We start from the raw sequence: 14774 nt of genomic DNA, 5'->3' as shown, positions 1-14774 counted from the left end.
GCCATGCTTTCTTTTCAATTCCGTTACATCATGATAGCCAGCCGATTTTTGCATTTAGGTTTGGCCAGCGTATTTTAGCATGGTGTCGTATCCCACAGGGGTATACAGAGAGTCCTTCGATATTCAATCAGTTATTGAAAAAATCATTGGAGAGTTTGATCATGCCTGAAAACTCAGTACTAGTGCAGTATATTGATGACCTACTTGTGGCATCAAAGACACGTGAAGCTTGTGAAGTAGATACTATAGCTTTACTGAATCATCTGGCAGATGGAGGGTTAAAAGTATCTCCAGCCAAATTGCAATTTTGCAAAAAAGAGGTGCATTATCTTGGACACAATATTGAAAAAGGTCTGAGAAAGGTGACTGATGACAGGATCAAAATCATCAGGGGAATGAAGGCCCCAACGACCCAGAGGGAAGTGAGAATGTTCCTGGGGATGGTGGGTTATTGTCGTCAGTGGATTAGTAACTTTTCTCTGATAGCAAGACCATTGATTAAGCTGACAAAGAGTGAGGTAAAAGACCCATTGGAACTAGATGGAGAACAGATGGCAGCATTTGAGGACCTGAAGAGCAGAATGTGTGAAGCCCAGGCTTTGGGTATGCCAGACTATGAAAAAGAGTTTGAGTTGTACTGCAGTGAGAGAAATGGATGTGCACTTTTAGTGTTAATTCAGAAGCATGGACAGCTTAGGAGGCCTATTGCGTACTTCTCATCGACACTTGACCCTGTAGCTGTAGGTTTACCAGGTTGTTTGAAATCTGTGGCTGCGACATGCAGAAGTCTGGAACAGAGTGAGGGAATCATAATGGGATATCCTGTAAGGGTATTCGTACCTAATAATGTGGCAATTCTTTTGACAAGAAGCAGAACCCAGTACATGTCACATAGTCGGCTGACTAAATATGAGAAAGTCATACTGGGAGCATCAAATGTGACTCTTGAAAGATGTGTGAATGTGAATCCAGCGACATTGTTGCCGGATATTGAAAATGTGGGTGTGAAGACAGAAGATGATCACAATTGTTTGGATGTGCTTGATTACTGTACAAAACCGAGACCAGACATAAGAGATCTTCCATTGCTTGAGAGTGATCATGTGCTGTTTGTGGATGGATCATGTCTGAGGAATGATGAGGGTGTGCTGAGTGCAGCATATGCAGTGTGCAAGGTTTCACAAGTTATGGAAGCTTCACCATTGAAAGGAGTGAAATCTGCACAAGTTGCTGAATTGGTGGCATTGACAAAAGCTTGCAAAATTGGAGAGAATCTGAGAGTGACTATGATGACTGATAGTCAGTATGGATTTGGAGTTGTGCATGATTTTGGCCAGCTTTGGCTGCAGAGAGGTTTCTTGACGTCGAGTGGGACTCCAATAAAGAATGCTGAAGTGATTGGAAAATTACTTGAGGCGATACAGCTGCCTAAAGAATTAGCAGTTGTGAAATGTGCTGCTCATGGACAAGGAGATGATTTTGTAACTCTTGGAAACAGATTTGCAAATGACATTGCACAGTATTGTGCGAAAAATAATCACTCGATTAATAGGGAACGAGAAGGGGAAATGTCTTTTTGTTCTGTGATGTTTACTAATGTCCTAGAGACGTGGGATGAGGTGAAACAGTTGCAGGATGAGACAGGGAAAGAAGAAAAGAAAGACTGGATCAAGGCAGGTTGTGCCCCAAGAGAAACAGACCATGTTTGGGTCTATAGAGATGGTAGACCAGTCATGCCTAACTCTATGTTGTCAACAATGGCAAGGATGTATCATGGCCAGGGACATTTGGGAAGGGATGCGATGATCAGGTCTTTTAAACAGACTTGGTACAATGCAAAGTTCAGGACAATTGCAGAGAGCATCTGTCAAAGATGTTTGATTTGCCAGCAATTTAACACTGGGAAAAAGACAGTGGTGAGTCTGGGAACGATCGGCAGAGAAGGTGGTCCTTTCACGAGAATGCAGATAGATTTCATTGAAATGCCCCAGGTGAACAGATTGAGGTATGTTCTAGTGGTAGTCTGCTTGTTCTCAAGATGGGTGGAGGCCTATCCGACTAGGAGAAATGATGGAATAACAGTGGCAAAGTTACTGTTAAGAGAGTTGATTCCTAGGTACGGGTTTCCAGTAACGATTGAGTCTGATAGAGGTGGACACTTCTATAATGAGCTCATGAGTTTAATTTGTGAAGCATTGAGCATACAGCAGAAGCTACATTGTGCATACAGGCCAGAGGCTTCTGGCGTGGTGGAGCAGATGAACGGCACGATCAAGAACAGGATTGGTAAGATGTGTTTAGCCACTGGAATGAAATGGCCTGATGTCTTGCCTCTAGTGCTAATGACTATTAGATCTACTCCAGATAGAACTACTGGTTTGAGTCCACATGAGATTTTGATGGGACGTGCAATGCGTCATGCATTTGTACCTGTCAATAAGTTGATGACAATAACTGATGACATGATTTTGGATTACTGTAAAGGCCTGGCTGACGCAGTTCATTCTGTGTTTCACCAGGTTGGAGAAGACGCTACCACACTTGAGAAGAAGCAAGCTCATGATCTGAGTCCAGGGGACTGGGTGAGGATTAAAGTACACAGAAGAAGAAATTGCTTGGTTCCAAGGTGGGGAAGGCCAAGACAAGTCATTCTGACTACAACAACTGCAGTGAAGTGTGCTGGTGTGAAAAACTGGGTACATGCAAGTCATACTCTGAGAGTTCCAAACCCAAAGGATGGGACTGGTAAGGAGTATTTTGAAGAGTCAGATTCCAGTGATGATGAAGACACAGAACCAGTGAAGAAAAATCGAAGTTCAGAAAGGGAATCAGGGGAGGCTTCAAGAGAACCATTGAGAGTCTCAGAAGGGAGATCAGATTCTGTAAGAGAGCCTGAAGTTCAAACAAGCAGTGGAGGAAAAAGAAGAGAAAAGAGCAATTCCACAGAGACTACTCCTGAATCAGAAGAGGAGATTGAAGAACCACTTGAGATTATACCTGAAGAAGCAGGGTCAGAAGAAGATAGAAAGGGACAGATTGCGGAAGACCCCCGAGGAGGTGTAGGGAACATTCTTGATAAGCTAGGTGAAGGGACAAGTAGACAGCAGGAAGATTGCGTGTCGGAGACCCGAGGAGGGACAGAAATAGGGAAGTCTCAAACAGTGGTGAAAAAGACTGTGGAGCGAAAGAAAACTGCTGAAGAACAAGAAGCATTTGAAACAGAATCGGATGAAAGTGAGAATGAAAAATCAGAGGGTCGAGTTCTGAGAAAGAGAACTTGGATTGGAGAAAGAAATAATAAAGAAACAAGACCAAGAAAGGTTATAAGAGGAGATCTTTGGCCTAACAACAGAATAAAGAGGCTGAGATACAGACTGATACGAGCAAATACCTCGAAAGCTGAACAAGTGAATGAGGTGTCGAGTCAGAATCCAGCAAAAGGTGAAAAGCGAAAAGAGTCAAAAGAACCAGAGGAGATCAAGAGGATAAGAAAACCTAACCAGAAGTATAGGTCGCCGGAATGGACGTACGTGGCACTGTCTGAAGGTGAAGAGGCAGAAAGTCAAGGAAATCCAGAGGAGACCGTACGAGAAGTGGTTGAGGAAGATACAGGTGAAATCCTGAAAGTAATCTTGACTGACATTGGAGAAAAGTCGGATACTGAGGATATTGTTGGAGATCTAATACAATTTGATTTTGAAGAAGATGAAGTAAAGAATGATGAGTATCCAAATTGAGTGAACAGAAGAAATCACTTGGAGAAAAGTGAAAAGAAGAAAGACTGAAAATTAATTGTTTGAAGTAATCCAGAGTTTTAGAGATTCAGTAGTGGAGTAGTAGAGGCTAAGTCAAAAGACACGGTCAAAGTAGTAAAATGGCTGACATAGAGAATAACCAAAGTAGATGTGCCTTTCTAAGAAGATGGTGTAAAATGTGCTGCTGCTGTACTGGATTATTAATGCTACTATGGGGTGTATTAGCTTTATTAGTTACTTTTAGAGTTACAATAGGTACATTTGAGATGCATACAGAGAATGTGACTAATGTAGGGAAGAGTTCATAAAAGGTAGTTCCAACTAGAATTAGTAATACTTACATACATAAAGATAGGTCAAGTAATGATTTTTCTAGTAATGTTTTTTCAAAATTGCTATATGAATATGTGAAGACAATGGAAGTTAGGGATTGCTACGTATGTATGCAGTTACCTGCATCCGTTTCAGAGGGTGTTACTTATCACCATTTACCAGCTACGTATGGAATTTCTTGTAGTGTGTTGAGTAGTGTTTTTTATTTGTTAGGGAAAATAGATTATGAGATGTCTAACAAAGATAACATTTTTGGGCAATTGCCTATGAACAAAAAGCTGAATCCAGCTAAAGAAGCTAATATTTTTGGTGAGATTTTTATTGAAAAAGAAGAATTAACATTAGATTACATTTTAAGAACAATTTAACTTGCAGTCTGAAAGAAGAAGAGAAGGCTTTCCTAAATATGGTGGAGGAAAGGAGAATGAGCATGCATGAAAAGGCAGGGAAATATAAAATGAGTGAGACAATTTGGGACATTGAGATGGGAAAAGAATTGAGAAATGGGGCTAGTCCAACTTTAGCTCTAGATGCACCACAGAAGGGTAAGCTGTGCATTACAAGAAGGAAATCCCAATATGATACATATTTTGTTGGGACTAATGAGTGTCATGATACATACTTCATTGCATCAGGATGGGGTTTCAAGGGAGGAGAAGATCCAATTTTCCCAGGAGTGTATTATGTTTGTGGGAACAAGGCTTATTACAGGTTGCCTGACCATTGGTATGGCACGTGTTATGTGGGCCTGGTCTTTCCAAAGATCTTTCATATAGATAGAATAGAAGATGTAGAACATATTAATTTACTAACACGTTTTAAGAGGGAAACTTGGTCTGAAATTGTAGGTGATATTTTTGGAGCTTTAATTCCAGCAGTGGGAATTTCTTTGAATGCTTATGGAATTCGGAAACTGTCAACAGTGGTGGATCGCTTATCGACAAATACCGCTGGAGGGTTTCTTTTGGTGAATACGGAGATGATTGCCGTACGTGCCATGTCTATGCAAAATCGACTTGCCCTTGATATTCTATTGGCCAAAGAGGGTGGAGTCTGTGGAATGCTGAAGGTTCAACATTGTTGCACTTACATTCCAGACGAAAGCAAAGACCTGAAGGTCTATATCAAAAATATTACTGATTTGCATGAGGAATTAGTACCACTGGAAGCTGAGAGTATTTGGACCAAAATAGCTAATAAAATAGTTGCTGTTAAGAGTTTTATTGCAAAAATAGGTAGTACTATTATAGGTAAGATATTGTTTCCTTTGACCTGTATAATTGTTGCTTTATTGATACTAAGATTGGTGTGTTTGTGTTGTAAAAACAGGGGAGGGAAAAAGAAATTACTTAAAAGAAATATTGAAAAGGGAAATAAGAGGTCAAAAAGAGAACCACAAGAAATAGAATTAGAAGAATTGAGGGAGAGTGTTTACTTGGAAACAAAGAGGGATGATGAAAGGGAGTCTGGTGTGTAGTGTTGTGTAAGGAGAAAAAGACATTTCCAATTTCTCCTAAACATTTTTTTTTAGGTTGTTTATTTGGTGATAATATCACCAAAGGGGGGATTGCTGGAGCAGAGTTTTCTGTTGAAAATCTATTGGGTTTTTAAGCTCTGGTTTGTCTATATGTCGAAAATTAAAAAATATTAATTTGTAACTATTAATTATTTGTTTTGTGTGAAATTCTGATTAATCAACACGAACTAACAGGAGAAAACTACACGTGGGAATGCATTCATGTTGCTTAATAATAATGTGCAGGTTTAATTAAATGAATGTTGCTGAGTGCCGTTTGTTTTAAAGCACAAAACGCTTTTGAAATAACATGTACTAATGCTTTTCTGTGTTGCAAAGGCTAGACAATTACATACACATAAGGGTATTAGTGGGGTTAACACTGTTTAATCACTATGCTGTGGTAACGTTGTTTTTGTCTCTTTTAATTAAGATGGTACGTTTCGGCCTGTCATAAAATGGCCGCCGTTTAAAGCCTGTACTCGAGTAATCGAATTTGGATGAGAAGGGCCTTGCTGAACATGGTCGAGAGTCATCTGACCACAGTCATCGCCTGGTTTAAAAGATTTCCGTGAGGACAGCAGCTCTGGGCGAGAGTCCAAGTGTCCTTGGAGGACAAGGGAGCCACAATGAACTTTGTGATTACAATGCTGGTTCCGAGGAAATGTGAACGTGAAAGAAACATTTGCAAAACTCGAGTTTCCTTCTTCCGTCTTTTTATTTTTGTGATTTTTCTGAGCGGAGATTTTTCCAAATGTAGCGATGCTACATCCTTTCCTGCTCGCTCTGCTCAGCGGTTCAGCGGATATTTAGAACATTTTATGTTTCTTTAATTTGCAAGATTTACTTAAGTATTGTTAGCCTAGAGAGGGTCTAAGGCCACTTCTTCCCAAACCTGCGTTGGTGAGGATCGATGCTGTGAGGACGGCGACTTGGGAGACTTCTACTGAGAGACCTGTCCTGACCCATTCATGACATTTAGCTAGAATAGGTAATTATGAGAATAATGATTTACTTTGATTGATTTCCTTTGACTAATTTTAGATAAAGTACCATTATTTTAAATACAGTGTTGGTGGTTATTTCTTGTCAATTATTGAGTACTCTATTTTGATTATTGTTGTTTAGATTCCTGTTTAGATCATGACTCAGGACAGTATCAAACTGATCCTATTGGCCTCAGTGTAGATACAGGGTGTTTAGGAGTTCTCTCTCCACAGGTTCAGTGCAGATAGAGTAATCGAGTATATGTTAGTGAAATGGGCCCAAGGGTATGATGAGTGCATGTGCGTGTATCTGTGAAATTACTCTATCCGTGGAAGTAGGGAGAATTTGTATGCCCTAATCTGCACCAGTAGCACATGTGGATGCAATAATTTTAAGTGATGGGGCAATTTCAGAGAGTAAATGGATGGATACACAAGGACAATATTTAACAAAGAGTGATAAAGTACTTAACTAGTTAATGGCCACTATTTTAGACCAAGAATTTAAGTGCTATCAGCAAGTTTTTGATGAATTGACTATGGAGACTGGTGTATTAATGAGACAGGATTTCTTTATACCACCTTTTCAACTACGGAAAAAAACGTATTTGTTTGGTTCATAAAGGACACCCTGGTTCAACTGCTACAAAAAACTTTCTGCAGAAATATTATTGGTGGCAAAAGTTAATATGCATGTTGATCAATATGTACAATGTTTGAAATCAGATAAATATTGGAAGACAAGCAAAAATGAAATGAACTAGTTGACATTCCCGATGGCCCTTGGCCCAAAATTGCTATCAACTTTTCAGGTCCGTTCAATATTTTAGACAGCAATTGTAGCTATCTAGTTGCCTTATTAGATTATTACACAAAGTGGATTTATTATGAATTCATTCAGAACATAACTACAGAAGTCATTATTGAATTTTAAATAAAACACCTGCAATTGAAGGACAACCCAAAGTATTAGTCTCAGATAATGTTAAACAACTAATATCTACAAAAATGATTCTTTTTTTAAAATACTTGGCATAAGACAAGAAAAAACTCCTTTGAATAGTCCACCTTCAAATGGTCAGGTGGAACATGTTAATAGATTTTTGAAGGAAGAGGTGCAGTTAGCCATAGCATCTCAATTACCAGCCAAAGAGTACATTTGTGACAAAGTAAATAGTTATAACAATACCATTAATGAGATTAATTAATTGTATCCATTTTATTTAATGAGAGGAAGAATATGTAACCCAGTTCTCACACCAAAGACTGGGAAACTGTACAAAACTAAAACTCAGCCTGGTGAAATTGATGACAGACAGATAAAAGTGAACTAAAAGATATGATGTCAGTAACAAAACAAAAAATAAAGTAATTGAAAAAAAAGATTGGGTCATTATCGAAAAACAAGCCACGGTTCTAAAAGGCGAATCTACTTTTTCTTCACCATTTTATGTAGTTTAAGTGTCAAAGGGCTGTTAATTTAGGAGAATTTAGGAGACAAAAGATGGTGGAATATTAGTTATGTAGTAAGATTAAAACCAGATCAAGAGAAAATTCTCATGAGTGATGAGGCTAATAAAAAAGGTGGAAGTGAACAAAGTGTATGGGACTGTGTAGAATGCGATTTTTACAAAAGAAGTTTGATGTCTGGTGATACTGAGTTTGACGTTAATGCCAACATAGAACCATCACTAACTGCAGCAAAAGCAGATTTTTATACTAGTCTTGATGTATCTGAAGATTCTAATATGCCTTCTCTAGGAGAAAACGATTGTCATGAAAATCTAGAATCTGTGAGTGAGGAAGCTAATTTGTATGGCAACATTATCATTCAAAATAGTTCTCAACGGGACAAGTTGCTATCTGTTGGCAGGGTGACTAAACTACCTAAGCGATTTAAGGGTTTTGTTATATATTAAATTATATTTTTATTTTCATTTGAAAGAATGAAGATGTTGTATATAGAAAATCTTTTACGTTTTCAAGCTTTGTTTATTTAAACGCTAGCATCACACTTGTGTATATGCCAAGTCTGACTCCTATGACCAATTAGATGATATCCATATTATGAGTTAACATTATTTTATAGAATCCCTGTTCTTATATTTAAGTGATGTAATGGAATGTTGGTCAGATTTGCTTGTGTTTATTTAAACGCTAGCATCACACTTGTGTATATGCCAAGTCTGACTCCTATGACCAATTAGATGATGTCCATATTATGAGTTAACATTATTTTATAGAATCCCTGTTCTTATATTTAAGTGATGTCATGGAATGTTGGTCAGATTTGCTTGCACTCGTCAGGAGAAGTACGTCTGGCTGTTACCTGCGCGTAGGTTTCTTATATTTATTACTTTAAATAAATATTCTTATTTTAATTCATCCGCCTGCTGTCTTAACAGTGACGTTCTTTGAGGCGTAAATGTAATGTGTCAAGGTAGATGGCTCGGGTGCGGTTAAGAGTTGCTTCAATAAATACACTGTGGTGAGTTCTGTTCATCGCATTCAACTCGCGTCGCTCTTCGTTATTTCAATAACGTTAACAATTAAGAAACCTCGTGTTCCCTTAAACAGCTATTTGTACAGACTTGGCGTCCACTACAGTAGCAACCTGTCTAATATTTTAAAGGAACCCCTGTGCAATAACACCCCCTTTAGATACATTCAAGACCGATTGAAATAGCATGATCATCATCTACCAATACTCACTGCTTCCAGGTCCAACTTCAAATGAGGAAGGAAGGAAATAGGTACTTTAAAAGAAAAACAAACTCACTCCCACCCACTAAAAGATGTAGAGAGGCTGCAGACGTTACAAGTATAAACATAGACGATGGACTTCACGGGGAGACACGGGAAAAACAGTGATATGGATATGATTCTCAAAACGAAGATTATCTTTATCCACATAATATAATATATGCTGATTAATTGGGTTCAATGTACAATTAAAGTACTAAAACACACCACAATGTGCATGTACTTGTAAAGAATCGAGCGTATTTTAAAGCACTACTAATACTAGCGGAGGCAGAAGTGGAATTGAAAGCTGCACAGTACTAAGCAACATATCCCGCGCCTTATTTAGAATAGGCTGTCATTTGGAGTCAATTCAGGGAATTACATAAAGCAAACTGAGTGTTCCCATTTTCTTCCATTTAGACAGCAACCTAATTTATTTTGGGAATGTGAGAATGATAATGTTGTGATACAGGCAAAAATGTAACGTGTCACCACGAACGCAGGCTAAAACGATAAACAAAATGTCAAGGCAACTTCTAGAAATACAGTAGCAAACATAACCGGAAGAAGTAAACGAGATGACGCCTGGGCGCATGGAATTGCTGTCACGCTGTGACGACATGCCGTACAGCTCAGAAGCCGGAAGTACCGGCTGGGTTGGGTCTGTTGTTGGGTTCCTTTCTCCGGATCGTTATGCAGGGCTCGGGTCCCACTGTGCGCCGCCCTGCACGGGCTCCCAAGCAGGCTGAGCGGAGTCTGGCCTCGGCGCTGCCAGGTGCTCTTTCCGTCACCGCCCTCTGTACCGCTCTCGCTGAACCAGCCTGGCTACGCCTGCACGGAGGGGGATGCGGAAGACCCGAACTAGGGCTCAGCGATGTGCTGGGGCCGCTGGATGAAGGACTTTTGCGTGGTAAGCCAGTGAGGCGGGGACTGTGGCTTCTCTGGGTACAAAGAGCTTTGAGCATAATGTTTCGAAGAAGCGGGCACAAAGGAATCCCTCGATTTCGAGGACGGCCATCTGGCTCTCAAATGTGACCCACCATGGGAACGCTCCAGAGTATGCGGATTTGTTTTGCTTTTGAGTGGCCTTTAGCGCTGCCCACAGTGGCCAGCAAGAGCGCGAGGGTAGTCGTATTATAGTGCGTCCAAATCTCGCCCTCTCTTACTTTATAATTTATGAACTGTAAAAACCTTGGTTATCGGTAGCTGTGTTAAGGGGGCGGGGGAGGAGATGCAGCACAGGGTGGGGGGTGATGTGGGGGTGGCGAATGTCTTGTACAATTTAGTTTACGGAGTAATTTCAGCTATCGAGAAATATAGATTACGTTCAGGTGCGGTCAAACTGCCCTGATTGAGGTAATGAAAACCACGCGGGGGGTACTGGGAATATATATGCCCTTTGAAGTTTTTTTCTTCCTTGAATCATCTTGAAAGATGCATACATTGTCAGATTAGTGTATATGCATAGGAACAGGTTGATTTGCCCAAGATGAAATTGTTCAAGTAGGTGACCCGAGTAATAACAGATTCAGTTTTTTTTAACACACAAGCTCCTTTTAGATTGATTTTTAAACTCTACCAGTCTTGCTGAAAAGGGATCGCAGGACCACGTTCGGAAAGTGGCCAAATGGCACGCTCTTAGCCAATCAAAGGTGGAGGTTGCGATAACAAAAAGTCTCCTTGTGCGACAGTTTCCAATCAGCCCACAACCTGGAGTGGTTTATGTCAATGCCGAGAGACCACCCTTCAAAGTTTATGGTCTTTCTCTAGATGTAGAATACATTGTTGTATTTCCAACATGTTTAAATTAAGTGGTAAGGATGGGGCCCGATGTCAGATACCCTCGTTCCTGCACTATAATGTACCCACTGGCACACATCTAGTTCAGTTGTCTGCTCACCCCAGTATCTTGCCGGCCTACTTGGGAGGTAATATCAGTACATCTCTCACTACCTTTATTGCACCTTTTTCTAATGTCCCCCAAATATGTTAATATAATTAAAGGTATAGGCGTACGTAGATTGTAAGGTCCTTACTTTGGGTCCTGTGGCAGTGCATAGTTAATGGCAGTATCTTTATTTCTTTATTTAGAAGGTTTTATATATCGCGAGCGTGACCCACGAGGGTATCAGAGCGCTTTACAGTATATAGTTATAAAGACATACGAAATGAGGTAGTATACACGCATTTGTTATTCATCATTACTTACAAAAGAGGTAAATAGTATAAGTTAACAAAGGTGCCCAGTAGACAAAATATAAAGGTCCCAGAGGGCGACAGATCATTATATTATATACAGTTATTGAGCTTTAGGTCAGTATTGAGGAAATAAACAAACATATAATGTTCTCTTTCAATCCACAAGAGTTAGCCAGTGATATGAGGATCGTATCAGTGACTCAATGTCAACATAGAGTCAAGACTTAGGACGTGAATTTGTTAGTTAGGAGTATTTTTACCTCTTTTTTTGAAGGTGGTAAAGGAAGAGATTCCCCGTACCCCTGGAGGTAAGGAGTTCCAGATCTTTTAAGTGATCCCTGAAAAGGCCCTGCAGCCAGTTCTCTTTTTCTGAAGGGATTGTGGTTTCAGAAGTAAAGAACTCGCGCTTCGTAGTTGTCTGCATCCTCCGGGTCGTTCTAGTTTTAGAGCTAGGTAACTGGGTGTATTGTTATGTAGTGCTTTATGGGTCATACAGGCAACCTTTAGTTGTATTCTAGCCTCATAGGCTTTGCTGAACAATGTTATTTGCCATTGGTTTTTCAAGGATTAAGACCATTTCATTCAGTTTGGATATCAGTCATTCCTTTTATAAACCTGTCTGTCAAAATTGTCAAAAGAGAGCAATCAACAATTACTCCGGGAGGTCGTAAAGGGACACACTATGTGTGACATAGTAATCGCACTCGGTAACCTCAGAATGAGACAGAGTAATAATCTTTTAAGGTGGTCTGATTTTAAAAGGCGGTGATTATAGAATAAAACTGCAAAACAAGGTTAACAACTCATAGCAACCCTCGTTTCCAAACAATTGTCTTTTGACGTGTCTGCACACACAAAGTGACCTGCTGAATGATAATGGAGAGTTGGCCACTCCAGGATACACCAAAAGCATAAACATACTACAGTTGAGGGTGGTTGATTCCCCCTTCATATCAGGCAATGAGGTGGGTGAATGTAATTTTTGCTATAAAATGAATAGAGACCTATTTATATGCAGCCCTGGGGAAGTGGCTTACTGCTTCCAAACCTTTTTGATCTTGCCTAGGCAGCGCTAGCGCTGTCTTTTGAAGACATGCTGTATTCAGGATATGGTAGAAACAAACAATGGTTCTGGAGAGGCCAACTAGGTCCTTCGGTAGCCGTAGGCTACAATAACTAAGATATGCATGAGTCAAAGGAGCAACAAAAATAATTAATAAGTACTTGCTGCGCAGTATGTGACGGGACACAAGGTTGAAATGATCTCACATTTATTAACGACACAAATGGAGAATCACTTGATTACAGGTTGTAGTTCAGGTGCTCACACAAAAAATAGTGAAAGTGCATGAAGTGAGGGGTTGGTAACAATTAAAAATACATCACATTGACAACAATAAACAAAACTCCAAATAATTCAGTATAACAAAGGAGTTTTGGTTGTAGAAAGAAGTCGGCGTTTCGATCTCATTTATTGGGTCATCATCAGGACAACAAGAGTGTGAGTAAGAAGAATTGGGAACAGCGGGGGGCCAGCGTACCCGCGAAGCCACAAGAAGAATTGAGGTGGCACTGGTGATGTTAGCGCAACAAGGCACGTGGAAGGTGTATGAATTGCGCGTCTGGTGTGGCGGGTGCAGCGTCCTTCCTCACACGGGGGTGGGAGATGCTGTGGGGCAGCCGAGTGAGGCGGGTGGACTGGGGGAGGAGACTGAGAAAATTCGTGAATGCAGGTAAATGCAAGGTAATTGTAAACCTCTTGAATCAATGAAGGGAGTCGCGTGGCATGAGTCTGAGCTTGTCTACTACAATCCGGGAAGTGGGATTAGTCAGAGTATTCAGGATATGGGCATGAAGCTCCGCCCATTTTCCGCTTACCTTTTTAACTGGCTTCTGTCCTTTGTAAATGGTGGCTTTTCATTGGCCAATAGGCATAGTAGTCCTTTTTTCTTCTTGTAACCTACCATGAGGACACCCCCTGTTACATGTGTTGTTACCCTGTATGTTTTAATTACAGTCTCTGAGCACTGTTTTCTTAAAGGGCTTTTTTGACATACCCTCCTGCAATTTTTTTTTTTATTATTTAACTAGCGAGGCACACCTTGGCACTAATAATGGCGACTGCGCCTACCTTTTGTTCCTTGCAATTGCGGCTGCATGCTCTTTTCCATTTCTTTACTTTTGAAGCAATTGCGGCACCTGCACTTTAGCTTAAGATTGTCAACGCCTAATCGCGGGTGCTGCCATTGTAACAAAAGTAAACACATTTTTAAAAAAGCGCGCATAAGCCATTATTTTTCTATTCGCTTACTTTTGTTAAAATCGTGGCAGCCGCGCTTTAGCTTCAAATATCTTGAGCTAAAGCGCTGGTGCCGTGATTGCTTTAGAAAAAAAATGGAAATGGGGGGGGGAGTTTTTTTCTATTCCTTTACTTTTGAAGGAATCGCTGCACTCACGCTTTAGCTTACGATGTTTACAGCTAAAGCGAGAATGCCACAAAGGTCATGCATTTCCAGGAGCTTGAGCTATTGGCATTGTAAATGACAATGCCTTTTATTTATGTGTTTAGAAAACCTACAAGGTGTGTTTACACTCAAACTCTCCCAAATGCGAAACCTATTGCATCGCAAATGCTTGTTTTATTAAATCCAATGCCTTTCCTCATCAGTTTTCACATACAGTAAGCAGGTGTTTAAAGAGTGTAGGTCCAGGAAACTGTTTATAGGCTGCTTTTTCCCCAGTTGTAAACTCTGTAACGCTGCACAAGATGATGGTTTTTCTGCAGATTTGACTTGCCAAGTGTGGTTGTGAGCACCTGCCTGTCCTTTGTTCAGTGTCCCTTCTCAGATACTGGATCTTCATGGAGAATCACCGTCTCTACTTTTATGCCTGCTTTCTACGCTGTTAGTCGAATCCTGTTCTCGGCAAACACAATCCATGTTCCTGGTCATACCATGGCATCCAAGGCTCTGTGTGCAATTCCATCTGACTGAAATCAGCATGAGATTTGACTTGTTGGGGCCAGGAGGCAGGCCCGAACTTACAGTGTAGCTTTTTTCATTAAACGATATAAAGCGCCACGGGCGGTCCCTTAGCGCGGGAGACATCGATGCAAGACTCTATATCCCAGGAACCTGTTGGGGCCCTGAGGTAGGACCCCGACTTACAGCTCAGCTGTTTCCATCAAGCGCTATAAAGTTCCACGCCTGCTCCTGCAGCACGCGATGTGTGCAGGTGTAG

At 40.5% G+C, this 14774-nt stretch overlaps 2 protein-coding genes across 2 annotated transcripts in view; one reads left to right on the top strand and one right to left on the bottom strand.

The window, feature by feature from the left end:
- Positions 1–9420, bottom strand: part of CIAO1 (cytosolic iron-sulfur assembly component 1) — a 132068-nt gene extending 122648 nt beyond the window's left edge. Inside the window, exon 1 of the mRNA XM_085634312.1 lies at positions 9303–9420. The gene's annotated coding sequence lies outside the window, so the exon portion shown is untranslated. The remainder of the gene's footprint in view (positions 1–9302) is intronic.
- A 514-nt stretch (positions 9421–9934) lies between these two features.
- Positions 9935–14774, top strand: part of TMEM127 (transmembrane protein 127) — a 47961-nt gene continuing 43121 nt past the window's right edge. The window contains exon 1 of the mRNA XM_085634309.1: positions 9935–10245. Within this exon, the coding sequence (XP_085490435.1) occupies positions 10029–10245 (217 nt within the window). The 5' untranslated portion in view covers positions 9935–10028. The remainder of the gene's footprint in view (positions 10246–14774) is intronic.

Source organism: Triturus cristatus, chromosome 11, assembly GCF_964204655.1.
Source record: "Triturus cristatus chromosome 11, aTriCri1.1, whole genome shotgun sequence".
NCBI classification, from domain to species: Eukaryota; Metazoa; Chordata; class Amphibia; order Caudata; family Salamandridae; genus Triturus; species Triturus cristatus.
Note: the sequence above shows the minus strand (reverse complement) of the source record. Positions and strands in the feature narration are given on the sequence as shown.